Source organism: Rutilus rutilus (assembly GCF_951802725.1).
Source record: "Rutilus rutilus genome assembly, chromosome: 13".
In the NCBI taxonomy this organism is placed as follows: domain Eukaryota; kingdom Metazoa; phylum Chordata; class Actinopteri; order Cypriniformes; family Leuciscidae; genus Rutilus; species Rutilus rutilus.
This window is the reverse complement of record NC_140218.1, coordinates 21861392-21878246: the sequence shown is the minus strand read 5'-3', so window position 1 is coordinate 21878246 and position 16855 is coordinate 21861392. Positions and strand designations below refer to the sequence as shown.

At 36.6% G+C, this 16855-nt stretch overlaps 1 protein-coding gene across 6 annotated transcripts in view; it reads left to right on the top strand.

Moving 5' to 3' along the window:
• eif4g3b (eukaryotic translation initiation factor 4 gamma, 3b) overlaps positions 1 to 16855 on the top strand; it is a 48236-nt gene that overhangs the window by 20539 nt on the left and 10842 nt on the right. For 4 of the 6 annotated variants that reach the window (XM_084428755.1, XM_084428757.1, XM_084428758.1 and 1 more), the window contains 15 exons: positions 1787 to 1966; positions 2969 to 3083; positions 3894 to 3997; positions 4222 to 4347; positions 6032 to 6122; positions 9045 to 9824; positions 9904 to 9983; positions 10639 to 10858; positions 10947 to 11071; positions 11778 to 11897; positions 12138 to 12293; positions 12510 to 12707; positions 12896 to 13042; positions 14288 to 14524; positions 15107 to 15211. In XM_084428755.1, coding sequence (XP_084284881.1) covers positions 1787 to 1966; positions 2969 to 3083; positions 3894 to 3997; positions 4222 to 4347; positions 6032 to 6122; positions 9045 to 9824; positions 9904 to 9983; positions 10639 to 10858; positions 10947 to 11071; positions 11778 to 11897; positions 12138 to 12293; positions 12510 to 12707; positions 12896 to 13042; positions 14288 to 14524; positions 15107 to 15211 — 2784 coding nt within the window. The remainder of the gene's footprint in view (positions 1 to 1786; positions 1967 to 2968; positions 3084 to 3893; positions 3998 to 4221; positions 4348 to 6031; positions 6123 to 9044; positions 9825 to 9903; positions 9984 to 10638; positions 10859 to 10946; positions 11072 to 11777; positions 11898 to 12137; positions 12294 to 12509; positions 12708 to 12895; positions 13043 to 14287; positions 14525 to 15106; positions 15212 to 16855) is intronic. The other 2 variants (XM_084428756.1, XM_084428754.1) reach the window with 1 other exon arrangement.

Sequence of the window (16855 nt, the reverse complement as noted above, 5' to 3'; positions counted from 1 at the left end):
GTACAGCTACTGTGTTCAAATAGCAACATGCTGACTGTCCTTAAGGAAACTCTGCTGTATTGGCCACACCCACAGTGTCGAATTGCTGTGTGCTTTTGGTTTACTGTCAGCATCAGAGAGCTCAAACTGTTTTCCTGTGACTGGCTTCTCCTACTTGCTCATCATTGTAATTAACTGTACTTTAGGGAAGGCTGATTCAAACATTGTAAATGTTTGGTATCTTTTTTCATTACGTCAATCCCAAGTGAATTGACTTCATATGAACTATGTTTATTTACATTTAGTCATTTGCAAATGCTGTTATCTTATATGCCAATATATTATATAGCATGATAATCATATGGCAACAATTTGGCTCACAACTGCAAATATGTTATGGTCTGATGGTTGTTATTAAACCAGATTTTGTTAAAGAAGTCTCTATTTTCATCAAAGCTGCATGTATACAGTAAAATATTATGATATTACTATTAAAAAAAATGACTTTTATGATTTTAATATATTTTAAAATGTAATTTATTTCTGTGATGGCAAAGCTGATTTTTCAGCATCATTACTCCAGTCTTCAGGTTCACACGATCCTTCAGAAATCATTCTAATATTCTGATTTGGTGCTCAAGTAATATTTCTTATTATTATCAATGTTGAAAACAGTTGTGCTGAATGATCGTTTTTGAAATATGAATTCTTTGATGAATAGAAAGTTCAAAAGAACAGCATTTATTCACAAAAGAAATCTTTACTGTCACATTTGATCAATTAAATGTGTCCTTGCTGAATAAAAGTATTAATTTCTTAAAATCTTACTGACCCTAGACTTTTGAAAGGTGTTTTTTTTATCAGAAATATCTAAAACGGGTTAAACTTACACTTATTGTACAAAGTGCAACCAAATTGTATTTGCATAACTAAGCACACAGAATAGGAGTCAAGTCACCTTTATTTCTATAGCGCTTTATACAAAACAGATTGTTTCAAAGCAGCTTTAAAGTGATTACAGGGAAATTATGCATTTCGGCTGTTGTTCAGCTGAGGTCAGTTCCGTTGTAAAGATCATCAATTATTAAATTAGTTCCTTTCATCTATAAAGCAGTTATGCAAAAAATGATGTCATCATCCATCTCAGTTCAGTTCTTATACAACAGCGTCAGTACAGTCAGATCAATAATACTGTTGAATATTAAGTGTGGAGTGACACCCGTATTTAGCCGCAGTGTGTACGTGGCCCTTATGACCTTTTGACACATTTATGCAACATTTAGTACACTGAGGAACTGGGAAACTTGTTGTCAGTTTGGACGAAAATTGATGATTCACTGTTGATGTTTGGCATTTGTATATACATAGTCACAAGTGTGAGATTCTCGGGTCAACAGGTCTATTTGAGGAATTTATTAATAGAAAGTTGTGTTTGGAGTTGAAAAGAAAAAGCATAAAAACTCTACTATGATTCATACATACATGATCTATTATGAAGCCACAGTACCAACTATATCATCAGATAGTATACACAGTGTGTATGTATGTATGTATGTATGTATGTATGTATATATATATATATATATTTAGATATATATTATATACACACCTCTATATTGCATGTTACTTAGGATGATGTGTTTTGTCTCTGTTTCTTGCATGCGTTTACATAAATAGTTGTACAAAAATGTGTTTACTTATTCAGCGGACTTCATCAGATGCCATCTTAGATGTACTAACGTTACACGTATCAGTTTGCCAAAGGTGAGCCACATAACTGATCTCTCCTGTCTATCTCTCCTCACAGTTTTTCCAGAGGACGCAGATGCAAACGGCCCGGCCCACCATTCCAAGCAATAACCCTTCCATTCGGCCCACATCTCAGAACCCCACGGCAGCGGTCTATCCCCCCAATCAGCACATCATGATGACCATGGCTCCCATGTCCTTCCATTCCCCACAGACAGCGCAGTACTACATCCCTCAGGTCAGACACAAGAGAACGCAGACAGGAATCACATTACGCTTACTATATCTGGACCATGTGTTTACATCAGGTTATTTGAATGTGTTAGACTGTATTTGTTGTGTTGTTTATTTAAAAATTAGATTACAGATTATCAGGTTGTCTTAGGTTGATATTATGGATGTATATCAAGATATCGCGATAGAAAAATGCGACAATATGTATCGTTGATTTAAACGATATGATTCACGATATAGTTTTATCCAAGGCTCAGCTTACTATATTGGCTCAGCTTACTATATATAATTCACCCAAAAATGTAAATTCTGCCATCATGTACTTTTCAAACCTGTACATTTTTGTTCAAGTTCCAAACACACCTGAATATATTTTTTATGAAACCTGAGAGATTTCTGTCCCTCCATTTAAAGTCCATTCCTCTAAAACTTAAAAGATCCAAAAAAATAAGGCATTGTAAAAAAATAATCGAGTGGTCTAATCTAAATCCAAGTCTTCTCAAGAGACACGATGGCTTTATATGATGAACAGATTTACGACAACGCGCATACTGTAGTAAACACGGACATTCAAATGCTTACGTGATGTGCGAAAACAACATGAGTGAGGAAATGCAAAATGTAGCTTACAGCATTAAACTACTGTAGCCAAGCAGCATGTCATGTGACTCCGTGAGGATTTTCTCAAGATCATTGCTTCATGTTATGTTGTGTGTGGACTCGTTTGAATCGAGACAACCTGCTATAAATAAAGATGCCTGATTTACTACGGTATACTAATGTTTTGCAAAGTTAAAAAGCAGAACGTCTGTATACATGCACGTCTATGGCAACTTTTTACTGTTTTACGTCATCAAATTATGATTGGTTCATAAGATCGGCCAAATTTAGTGACTACCGATTGAGTCATGGAATGTGATCCATCGGAGCATCCCTAGTTGATGTCTTGTTTGCAATGATACGTGTTGAATTTTCACTAATTTGTTTGTCATGTGTGATTCTACAGTACCGTCACAGTGCTCCTCAGTATGTAGGGCCTCCTCAACAGTACTCAGTCCAGCCCACTGGACCCAGTACCTTCTATGCTGGACCCAGTCCAGGGGACTTCCCTGCACCTTATGGTGAGTTTCTCTACCTGTCTGCCAACGCACAAATACCTGTGGATCGCTGTTGACTTTCTCATGCAGTCTGCTGACTTGCATTGATTTGCTGTTTAATGTTTTAATCTTTTAAGTGTACATTTTTTGAATAAAAACACATTTTTAAGATGAATCATCATTATGGGATGGTTTGTCATTAATTTAGTTTTGGTTAATTAGTTCAGTCGCGAAACAATTTATTAATTGACATTTGCTTGTTAGCAGTTTTAATACGAAAACTTGCTTGTGAATATTGTACACTTCTTGTTTACTCTAGGGCTGCAAAAACTAATTGATAGTGACAAAAAAATGTCCATTTTTGGATTTTTGATTTTTTTTTATGATATAATTGTTATTAAGATTTTATGAATATTATTATATAGTAGTTTTTATATTAATTATATTTTTATATATTTTTTGCGCAAAATGCGTAACATTGCCTACACTCATACATATTGGATTCATAGCCTTCAATTGGCATATTGTTTGGAGGAGAAAATTGGGCAGGATTTCATTATCTGTTTTTTTGTTTGTTTTATACATTTTTATATTAAGTTATATAATTGGTATAAAAAGTTAAGTTTTTATATTTAAAATATTTTTTTTCAGTAAATTCAGAAAATAAAATGTGTCTTTTTTTATGCCATTAATCGATTTAAGAAGTATTCGATTAATCGATTAAAGAGGTAATCAACAGAATCATTTAGTTTGCAGACATAGTTTAGTTGCATCAAATCTGGTCTGAACGATTCTTTAATATGGAACTTACTGTTTTGTACGATTTGTGAGCAGCAGGACCTCCCTACTACCCTGGGCAGCCCATGTACACACCATCTCCATCCATCATAGTGCCTACACCACAACAACCTCCACCGACTAAGAGGGAAAAGAAAACAGTGAGTGCACATGAGCTGTTTGTTCTGCGTCATCTTTGTAGCAGTATGTAAACTGGAATGTCCCCATAATGCTTTGAGGACATTAGTATTGAAAAACTTAATAGGTTCAAGTTTAATTCATAGATAATTAATCAGGCTTGAGTAATTGCGAACAAGAATTAGATTGTACATGATGCTTCCGATTCTTTATCAGTTAATTTTGTGTAAAAAAATTTCCTCTCAAGATCCGCATCCGAGACCCCAACCAGGGTGGCAAGGATGTCACAGACGAAATATTATCAGGGGTGGGCGGGAGTCGGAACCCAACCCCACCTGTGGGACGGCCCTCCTCCGCTCCTACACCTCCACAGGTAAGACAGCCAATCACATCAAATCAAACACCAAAATCCCTATGTACACATACAGATTAAGCCTGATATTGTCCCCTTTCTAATCTCTGCACCTTAGGGGTGGGCTCTTTTAACTTGAGCCAGTAAGCAAACACCCAGAAAACCCTAGTAACTGCATAGAAACATGCAAAAATCAAGTCAGAACACCATAGCAACCCCACATATTGACTTTGTTGCCACACTGCCAGAGTTTCCATTCCTTCATAATCAGGAGTTTATCTTCTTATCTAAAGCCACAGCTTATGTCCTTAGGTCAGCTCCTTTGCTGAGGGGTTTATTACTTAACAATTTGATCTTTTACCCACAAGCCACCAATTTTACGCACTTTTAATGAAGAACTCAGAATGTAGCCTTGAAACATTAGCCGCTTTTCCACCATCGGGCCGAACGGTTCTTAGAACGATAATGGATCGGCACGGAATGGAACAGTTAAGTTATGAGAATGGTTTGGCCCGACAATGGAAACATGGAAATTGTTTTTCCTGTAGAAGTAATTGTGCAAGTCTATAAATGTTATTTAGAAGTTTCAAAAATGTTTCAATCTTGCATATTGTCACGTGTTGTAGTTCTGCCTCATGATTGTTTGTTCCATCCTGATCCCTGTGTGTTCCCTTTACAGTGACTTCTCATCTACTCACTCTAGTAGAATATCCCCAATCCTCAGTGTGCATAATCTAAAACAGGGCTTTTCAAACTGGGGTCCACAGACTGCATGTATATGGAGTTATTTACATTTTAAAATAGAAAATAGATATTATTAATATATTGTAATAATAATTCACAATATAAAAGTTTTTACTATTTTTGATCAAATAAATGCAGCCTTGGTGGCATAAGATACTTCTATCAAAAAATTTAACAATTCTACTGACTCCTGACTTTTTTACCGTAGTGTATGTTCAAGAATAATTTTTATTTGTGTTGTGTATTTATAGGGAGTTTTTTCTTATAATTGTCACCTTTAGCTTGCTCATTTTTTCCATTGTTATATTTATTATGCAAAACCCTATACAAATACAATTAATTTGTAGATGTCTCTCTTTTAGTCTAGCAGTGAGGATAAGGAAAGAAAGATATGGTGTTAATTTAATACATAAGTAAATAGTTTATGATTAATAACCAGCCATTTCTTTTGGCTGTAGTAAAAGTAAAATATTAAAAAATAAAAAATAAAATTTATTTTAGAAACAACATATTGTTGTCTTTATAATATTACACATTTCACACGTGGTATAAATGAGTCTGAATACAAGAACATTTATATCCTTTTATAGTCACCGAGACAAATTCCTTTTGTCTGATTCTAAATATTTTAGGGTGTGGATCATATTTTGGCGGTGGGGGTATAAAATGGTTTAAAAATCCCTGTTCTAAGGCACAATGTAGATGGAGCTCTCACTATGTTTTGACTCTTCCTCTGTCTTCTCTCCCTGAACATTAATAGTGTTCGTCTCTCCTCTGCTCTCTTTCCCCATTTCCCCATGTTTCGTCCATTTCTGCCCCTCTCTCTCCTCTCCATTCTCTGTGTTTCTGTTTTTCCCGCTCTGTCTGTGTGCTGCATATGTGCGTGTGCCTTGTGTCTCTCTGTTGCTAGTTTTTATGTCTGTACCCTCATTATCCTCACATTTTCTACCTCAAATCCCAGCAGCTGAACACCCAGGTAGCAGATCATGGGCACGCAATGTATAATGCGGACAGCCCCCAGATCCTTCCTGCACCCATCAACTTGAAAGCAGGTCAGAAATTGCCACCTTCTCCCCGCAGGTTCAGAGCAGTGGTCCTTTACTGGTGGGTCTTGACTCAACAATGGGTCACAGGTCTAAGAGACATTGACATCAGGGAAAAAACAATCCTAAATGTAAATAACAAAATGCACCTACCCACATATAATCTTGCCTTATTGAGACAAAATAAGCTAAATAAATAAGATTATCAGCTTTTAGGATGAAGAGACAATACATCACATATATTTTATTGTCAAAGGCTGTATTGTATCTATATTGTATTTTTTCATCCATCACTAGAAGTTCACCAAATTAGGCTGATGCCAGCCTGGACAGGTTTTCCATCTGTCATGGCCTCTTGTTTTCATGTTCCATGAACAAAACAATGCAAGCTATAGTTTTTGTATTTGAGGTCCAATGTAAAATGTGAACCCTGAAACAAAACCAGTTGAGAACCACTGCTCTGTTTTTTTCCCCCATGATCTTAATTTTACATTAACAAAATTACTGCAATTACATTGTATGTTATGTATTCTACTATTCATTTTTAATTATTTAACTAAAACACAAAAAAAGCTAAAGATCACCACTTTCATGATGTTGCTTAATTTTGTTGCCAAAAAAATCACTGCAAATACTATGCAAATGTTTAAAGGGGTCATGAACTGCATTGTTTTATTGTTTTATAATGTTTCCTGGCGTGCATACATCAAATACATAAAAAATTGTCATAATTGAGAAATAAAATGCATTTTTCCTACCCTGATTATAGCCCTCTGATTTGAACGCTCTGTTTGAAGGGGCGTGTCTGCTGTGAGACTTCAGTGTAAACTGTAAACGCCCACTGCTGTGATTGGCTAACAGCTTTGCATATGAAATAGCTAGTATTACATGTGGAACTCTCTCGAAATCTTTTAGCATGTTTTTACCATTACAGCTCTCAAGGTTAAGGCGAGACACTACAGGTGAATAGGGTAAAATTTTAAAATAATAGATATCACCATGAAACTTCCTCAGCTGATTACTTAAACAAGTATATAAAAAAAAAAAGTATTACAAGTTTTAGAAATTTGTATGTTTAATTATGCAAATTAGGCATTCTCTCATTAAATATGTACGATTTTGCATATATTTTGCATATATTAGGTAGATCTGAACATATGATAAAGCCAGGTGCAAAATTCTTTTTTCATTTTGTTTACACACAAGATGATGAAAAAAATAATCAGAGGGATTTCAGGATATATGCTTTCATTACCCAGGAAATCAAAATATACTGTCCATAGCCTTAAAAAAATAGATTTTCGCCATATTTTTTAAATTAAAATGTCACATAAATCAGGCCAGGAATGATTTATTAACAAATCCCTCTGAAAATATCTTCAGAATACTGCTAAGTGTATAACTGGAAAGTTTGGTGTACATAGGTGCTACATAGACTGAGATGTTTGTACTGGAGAATGACAAAAAACTCATTTTGAGAAAACGGCAGTTAAAGATTTAAATAGCTCTAAATGAGATTTCGTCGTTAGCTTTAAATCCCCCTTTGGACATCACGATTGGTTACTGATAGAAAGGAAATGCTTATATTTGGGTTACATAGCGTTGTGCAGGAGACTCAGAGCTTTACAACGATACCGGTCATGACAGACTTACGTAACTCGGCATGTCGCGTTGGAATGCTAACTTCTTGGTAAATTCGGGACAAACTTGCTGCCGCAAGTAAACAAAATGTAATAAAATAAACATCTTAATGTATATTTTCAACGTTTTCTTTATAGCAGCTTGAAAGAACACATATTGAAGGAGTAGACTAGCCCAAAATCTCAAAACTGACCACTGCATGAAAAATCAATATTTTTGTCTGCCGTGTCTCGCCTTAACTAATCATGAAAAGTGTTGATTATTCCATTATATTTAGATCTATGGTATTATATTTAGATCTATAGCATTATATGTAGATTGTGGCATGAAAGATTGCAGTGATGAGCATTGTAGCCGATCACAGACATGTTGAGCACATGAATGCAGTGATCTCATCATTGAAACTAGATTGTCTGCACACTAAGAAATGCTTTCATCATAACTAACAGTGCAAACGCAATGTAAAAAATAGATTTGTTGATTATAACCAAAGACTATAGATAAAAGGGACTTTGTTAAAACAGGAGTTTTGGCGAAAGTCCAGAACTCAGTCACTGATAAACTTGCGCTGTTCTTTGATTGCTTTCTACATGTAATTTAATCAGTTTAAATAAAAACAGAACATTTACATCCTACTAAGAGAAACAATGTGAAGTTGACCGTTTAGTCACTGGCTTGATTTACTGACACAGAGACAAAGAACATCTGACTGTACATGAATCATTACATATCAGAAATCACTGGTCACAGATCAACACAATTACTTACATGTTGTGGCAATACTGTCGAGTCCATATCGTAAAAATCTGTTTGAAAATCCTCCGCCAAAATTGCGACTGATTTACCAAAGAATCCATTGTGAAATGTACTGAATACAAGCAAATAATGCTCATCTGAGACATTCACATGGTTGAAAATAAATAACCACATTCCTAGCATTAAGATCCTTTGGAAGGTAATGTTATTGCCAGTGGGCAGGCCCAAAGTTGCAATGATGAAGTAGGCGTTGATTTTCTTCTGCAGAGGCGGTCTTAGATAGGCACACATTCCACAAGAAGTCGTTTGATTACAATAAAAGCTGTTTTTGGACTAACAAGGACGTTTTCAGTTTTGACACTTACAGGATATTCTTATAGTATGATGACCTCTTATATGTCAAAAGATCAAGGAAAATTTGATTTCTCAGTTTGTGACCCCTTTAATATATCACATTATTTCTTTTTTTACCCTAATCTGTCAGTTTATATACTGTACCTCTGATGCATTTCCTTGTTTAATTTATGGCTCTAGATGACAAGCCAAAACTAGAGTTTGCCTCACAAAGATCTGCATCTCCTGGACTGCGGCAGCCAGAGGCTCCGTTGGAGAGAAGTGATCCTAGCAGCCCAGTCCAAGAGCACTCTCCCTTACAGAAAACTGAGCTTCCCCCCTCCGGTCCAGAAACAGCCTCAAGTGTAGCTACAGTCCCCGCTCCTTCCATACCTGCCTCAACAGTGGAGTCAGCTGACGCCCAGAGCCCATCAGCTGAGCCCAGCCCCACTAAAGCTGTCACACCAGAACCTGAGAGCTCTGAGCCAGAGAAGTCCTCCTCCTCAGAGCAACCCTCACCTCAGAGCCTGTCTACATCCCCGGCCCAGCCCAAAAAGGCCATTAATGGGCTGACGGACACCGATGCTGCTCCCTTGAGTGAAGACTTGGAAACCCAACCGAGGGAAGTCTCTCCGTTGCTGCCTACTTCCAGTGTGCCCCAGTCCCCCAGCCCGGAGCCCAGGCCCATCACACCGGCACTGGACGCTGAGTCTGCGGTGGTAAAAACGGATAGTCCCTCACCTCCTGCTGAGGACAGTGCTGGTTTTCCTGACGCTCCATTCCTCTTCATCTCCACTACTGCTGCTATCTCCAACACAACTGCTCCTCCTCCAGGACTTGTGCACCCAAGTCAGGTTTTTGCAGGGTCAGCCAGGAGACCATCTACAGGAGCAGAGCTCAAAGAAACAGGGAAGGAGACCGAGGCCTTGTCAGACAAGAGAGGCGAGCCTTTCTTGCAGTCCATAAAAAGCTCAAGTCAAGGTAAGCACTCGGAGGAAGATACAGCTGAGATGAATGTTGTGAGGGTCATTTAAATAACACAAGCCTTTTCTCTGTACAGCTACATCTAGTGCACCAAAGACCTGGAAGAACCCAAAAAAGAACATGCCTGTAGGGCAAGATCAGTGTCCAGACAAAGAGGTAAAATAATTTTGCATGTTTTTTATGCATCAATTGATGCATCTGGCTTTTATTCTAATCACAACAAACAGGTATTTTTTATTGAATTTAACATTTTTGTAGCATTTCTATTGGCTTTAATTATATTTTTGTTCATAAAGTAAACTTTTAGTCATGTTTTGTGGTAGTCGAGAGTTTCATTGCCAACAAGGGATGTAACCAAGTTACAGTATAAATAAATTATGCCCTGTAAATAATAAAATATGCCCTTTATGTATGTAAATGATAGATAGATAGATAGATAGATAGATAGATAGATAGATAGATAGATAGATAGATAGATAGATAGATAGATAGATAGGTCAGGCTGCATATATAAATAATTACATATAAATACGACTTCCCTGTAAATGATTAACATTTTTATTTTATTTAATAAATAAGTAATAATACATTTTTGTTATTATTGTGTTGGGCATAATACCTCATGAAATGCATTATTATGTTTACTGTAATAATTTTTATTAATAATAATAACAATAAATATTTTTTATAATTTTTAAAAACTCATATGTGCCACTTTGTAGTGTTTCAGGAATTTGAATGATTTGGCAAACCCTGTTGCTTATATTCAAATGAGTAAGGTAGGCTTTAAGTGGCTGTGTGTGTTTGGTAGGAGGACATGGATCAGTCCTCTATGGAGTCTGCAGCAGAGAGCCCCAGTCCTCCTCCTGTGGAGGTGGAGAGAAGGCCATCAGTAGGAGTTGTGCTCGAGGAGAATGGAGAACAGGAAGTAGATCCTCAGAGAAACGGAGCTGAACACGCCTCTGAAAACGAAAGCAGTGACAGCATCCACTCGCCTGCAGACAAAGAGCCGCTGATCAAAGCAGTGCCGCGTAAGGCCATCTCTCTTCAATGTTCTCTAGTTTCCCACATGTGTATCTTCCAGGTTTTACCACTGAAAGCGTTTCTGCTCTTCTGCAGAGCCTGCAGAGAAGAATGGAAAGAAGCAGTACGACAGAGACTTCCTGTTGGGTTTCCAGTTCATGCCTGCATGTGTGCAGAAACCAGAGGGGCTTCCTCCCATTTCTGATGTTGTTCTAGATAAGGTCAGACTGTTTAATTAAAAAATGTTCATTCAATAGCGTTACACTTGTACTAAATGTATAGTATAGAGTTCTGGTCCAACTCTTCGGCTTTAACGAGCCGAAGAGAGCACGCGTCAATCCTCTCCTCACAAAATTGCACTGGTTGCCAGTTGCCGCTCGCATCAAATTCAAGTCGCTGACGTTTGCCTACAGAACAACCACTGGCTCTGCTCCCTTTTACCTAAACTCATTACTTCAGACTTACGTGCCATCCAGAAACTTGCTCTCTGCATGTGAACGTTGTCTTGTGGTGCCATCTCAAAGAGGCACAAAATCTCTTTCTACATGTACTGCGTTAGATTAAACTGGGAAGGGTCATAGCACTTGCATATTGTTGTCCTGTTGTTGGTTTAACTGCTTCTATTGTTCTCATTTGTAAGTCGTCTGCTAAATGAATAAATGTAAATGTAAATGAACGTTAAATTAAAATTTTGAACATATAGAGGGGTAGATTAAAGTTAATAATTAAAAATTATTAACACAAACATTGTGTTGGACCAAAATTAATGTGCACCACACCATTAAATGGAGTACTATGGGAATAAAGGGATATTGTAACCTGATTATGGCCCTCTTTTAAATCCCTGTAAAACTCATTACTGCTCTTGTACAGAGTCGTAAGTGGTTCTTTAAGAGAAGCCTAATGTGTTTCTGCCTCACTGAACAGATTAACCAAAATAAGCTGCCCATGCGGCCGGTAGACCCACGTGTGATTTCCAGAGGCCCAGACTTCACGCCAGCATTTGCGGATTTCGGCCGACAGCTTCAGGGAGGCAGGGGAGAACCGGTTTGTCCCATTACCCGTTCCATTACATATTCTCACAGTCATACTGAAAATAATATGGAGCTTTGTCTTAATAATTACAATAAGTCAATTATTATGCTCTCTAGACCCTTTGTCTTTAATATAATTGAATGTTTTATACTTAACCCATGAATAAAAGCATTTTCATTTGACATTATCTTAGATACACTCATTGAAACACTTATCCCTGTCTGTATTATATTATCATGTCTGTTCCTTCAGCTGCTGAATGTTGGCCTGCGGCGACCATCTGGACGCAAGATCATCACAAACGTGTCTGTGAACGATGAGGTGCAGCTTAAGACAACAGAGAATGCTTGGAAGCCTTGTCTGAAGCGGGAGAGTGCCATTGAAGATCCAGATGCCCAAAAAACTCAGGTCCTCCTGCACTTTCACTCCGTCCTTAACCAAATACACATTTCAGATGGCCTTATGTAGCTTAATTTGCAGTACAAAAAAGTATGTTGCAGTATCCAGATGTTCAGCTATGATTGATTAGTTTATTACCTCATGACTTTCTCTAATACAAAGAGGAAATGGAGCTTGGGATTGATTGTTGACATTCAGCAATATGTTCATTAATGTTTTTTGCAGGAGCTTTTCCGAAAAGTACGTAGTATTCTCAACAAACTGACGCCACAGATGTTCAGCCAGCTGATGAAGCAGGTGACTGACCTCACCATTGACACGGAGGAGCGGCTCAAGGGTGTCATAGACCTGGTCTTTGAGAAAGCCATCGATGAACCCAGCTTCTCTGTGGCCTATGGCAATATGTGCAGCTGTCTGGCCACGGTGAGTCAGACTTTCCATTAAAACTGGGGCCAGTTAAAATGTAACAGTAGCATATAAGTTCAGTAGATCACTGATTTATAAATTACATGTTTATTTGTGATTTTGGAAGCAAATAGAGATTCAAACTAAATGTCTAGCTTGGAATGTTTAACATGTAGTTAAGTCACGTACATGTGCTGTGTTTGTAGTTAAAAGTGCCTATGACGGATAAGCCCAGTAACACTGTGAATTTTCGGAAGCTGCTTCTGAACCGCTGTCAGAAAGAGTTTGAGAAGGACAAGGTAGATGACGATGCCTTCGAGAAGAAACACAGGGAGCTGGAGGCGGCTACCTCGGTAAGTGGTACTCCGAACGGATCTCTAAAACTGTTCTTAAATGGTTCACAGGTCATTAAAATGTCCTAGATGTTGTGTATGATGTAAATACCGCATGCCATGAGATGATTCAGGTTTCTTAGAATTATTTGTGTGGATTTAAATGGCATGCAAACATTTTTAAGAAGTCGCAAGCATACATTTTTATTAATTTTTGTACTACTGATACAGTAAATCTTTAAAAAAGAAAAGTCACTAATAATTACTTGAATCCAGATCCAATATTGTGCATAAGAACAGATACAAAAATGAATGGTACATGAGCCTTAACTAAAGTTAGGAGTAAAATTATTTATTAATACATTATTTTTTATAATTATATGCATATGAATAGTTAGTCAGTTACACATTACTGTCATCTACTCACCCTCATATTAATATGAAGTCTGAACTGCTGACACAAAAGGAGACATTTAGCGTTATTCATGCTCTTTCCCATAAAATATAAGTAATGTAAACAGTGAAAGAAAAAAGTAGTCCATATACCATAATCAATATGATTATTTGAAGTCAAATAAAACCAATCTGATTGCTTTGTATGAGGTTGTGATTCATTGAAAGTACTGTATATCCTAGTATAAAAGTCGCATAATATCTATTTTCTAAATTAATGTTATGGATTTCATTGTGAACGATTTATCCATGCATTTAGTTTTTTTTTTACCTCGTTATTTTTATTAAAATGTCATAACTTGATCTCCCAGTGAAATTACACTTCTCTGTAATGATGCACCAAAATTTCGGCAACTGAAAATATTCGACTGAAACAGCAAAGAAAAAAGATACTTTCCACCAATCATTTTTATTTTTAATTTTTTTGTACTTTATACTAGAGCTTGAATAGAACTTTATACTAAGAGCTTGTTGTGACTAAACCTTGTAACTCCATTTAAAATTGATTTTTGTAAAATTATAATAATATAATGACACATGCATGTGTCTGACCATAAATAAAGCCAAAATACTAACCTTGACCACACAGTGTTTAATTATTGAAAAAATAAAGTTTTTAAAAAGAAATTTTCCATTTTTTGTTTTCATTCCTTGAACCGGTTCAGAGCCCTGGTTAAAAGTTACAATAAAGGCCTCTGAAAATGATCTCCAGTTGTAGTCTAGGTAATTCTGTTTGCTAATTGCTTTTGGTGCAGCGGGCCCACAATGATCCTTTCTGACATGTCTTCCTCTCTCTCTTATTCTCACTCTCAGACTAGCGAGCGGGAGAGACTGCGGGAAGAGCTGGAAGAGGCGAAAGATAAAGCCCGCAGACGCTCCATTGGCAACATCAAGTTCATCGGCGAGCTCTTTAAGCTGCGAATGCTGACAGAGGCCATCATGCACGACTGTGTGGTGAAATTGCTGAAAAACCATGATGCAGAGTCACTGGAGTGCCTGTGCAGGCTTCTCACCACTATCGGCAAGGACCTGGACTTCGAGAAAGCTAAGGTCAGCCAGGTTGATCCTAATAGGGAGGATGTAGATCTCTATAATGGGCATTAAAAAATAACCATCCTCCTAAATCTTTTAATTGCTTCTGCAACCCATGGAAATGCACAGAGACTGTTGCTTATTTCAATGTAATTATGCAAAGAAATCTGTGTTGGCCACTTTCTGCACTCATAAACTAATATTCTTTGGCGTCTCTCGTCCAAAGTGTTTTGCGTTGTATACAATTTGAATAAACCCCTGCTGGTCCGTACAGCTCTCCAGAACATATTGCTACAATTCAGAACCTACATGTTAGCTTGGAAATGTTAGTCCCAAATGAGTCATTTTAATGTGCTCCGGTTTCGACATGACTGTGAGGTGGTGTCTAATGCACTCTTAATGGATGGTTTACCCACAAATTTTTATTCTCTAATTATTAACTCTCCCTCAATTGTTTTTTTACTTTAAATAAAGGCAAACATCAATTATTGGGCTTTGTCAGCAGATAACAGTCCATTATATTGTAAATGGGAGTCTGTTTTTGTTTTCAGGTCTTTTTTGAAGCTTGTGCATTTTACAAATGGTTCTTGTTCCTTTTAGCCTCGAATGGATCAGTATTTTAACCAGATGGAGAAGATAGTAAAAGAGAGAAAGACTTCATCACGCATCCGGTTCATGCTGCAGGACGTTATTGACCTGCGATTGGTGAGTCCTGTTTTCAAGTGGTGATCAAGAGAGCATTTTTTAGCAACCTGGGTTCCAGAAGTAAACTGAAAAGGAAAAGACAAGGGTACAAGATTGTTTTCTTACTCGTTCCATAAAGCATTCAGATGATGTAATCCCATCATTCGGGTGTTTTGTGTTTGTTTAATGTGTTTTCCTATGGACCCTTTTCACATTTGCCGGGCTCTCAGAAGCAGAATTGTCGTAGTTGGGTAAACTTCTATTGCAGTGAATGAGAGACGACAGTAAATTTAATTTCTGTATTTCTATTTACTCCAATAGCAAATATAATAATCTGTGATACTTTCCACAACTTTCCAAAAGAGGGAAAACATATAGAGAGGTTGATTACGTTGGTCAGAAGAGAACAAGATGTCACATTTGCCGTCACTCTCTCAGCTCTTGCAGCAGCATTATTTTTTTTTATTTTTTTTTTGTCATTTACTGACAAGGAAATATAACACAATATATGGTGTTATAAATGTGTATTACATTTTTTTATTATTACAATTTGAAAAACTCATGCTGTATGCTCACCAAGGCAGCATTTATTTGATTAGAATACAGTAAAAACAGTAATATTTTTGAAATATTATTACAATTAAAAATAAACTTTTTTGGATTTTTTCATCTGTTGGCAAAGCTGAATTTTCAGCATCATTACTCCAGTCTTCAGAGTAACATGATCCTTCAGAAATCATTCTAATATGCTGATTTGATGCTTAGGAAAGAAATATCTTAATGTTGAAAACAGTTGAGATGCTTAATATTTTTGTGGAAATCTTCATGCATTTTTTTCAGTATTCTTTGATGAATAGAAAGTTCAAAAAAACATTTACTTGAAATTAAAATATTTTGTAATTGTCTTTTACTGTCACTTTTGATCAGTTTAAAGGAATAGTTTACCCAAAATTTTAAAGTTGCTGTTAATTTACTCATCCTCAGACCATCCATTTTTTTATTCAGTACAACCGTAAAGAAGATTTTATGATGGAACTAGTCCTTGGTGATCTATATAATGCAAGTAAATGGTTACCGTCACTCTGAGAGTAAAAAAAAAACACACAGGCAAAACAAAGTTAATACCCGTGGCTCCTGACGATGCATTGTGGTCTTATGAAATGAAACGGTCGGTCTGTGCAAGAAACTGAACATTATTTACAACATTATTACCTGTAATCCACAGCCTCAGCAAACAGTCCTGAGCGCATTGACGACAGTCTGGAGCACAAGCTTCCTGCCGCATAATCCCTTTAATGTGTCCTTGCTGAATAAAATGAATTTCTTTAAAAAATAATTGGTTTTACTTACTGACCCCAAACTTTTGGACAGTAGTGTACATAATACAATTCAATATTTACTCAATTCACAAAGGGATTGAAAGCAAAAAGTGGTTATCTATTGATAAAGTTGTTGGTATATTTTTAAAAGTGACGTGTAACCCTTTTATTAATCGGCCTGTACACTTTCTTCTAATTTCTGTTCATTTAAATAATATTTTTATTTAAAGGTGTAAATATTAAATAAAAGTAAATATTAAAGATATTTATTTAAACTTTTTTTACTTTCTGAATCCTATTGTTGAGCTTTATAGTGTGAGGAACTTTCTTGTATTGTTTGGCAGTC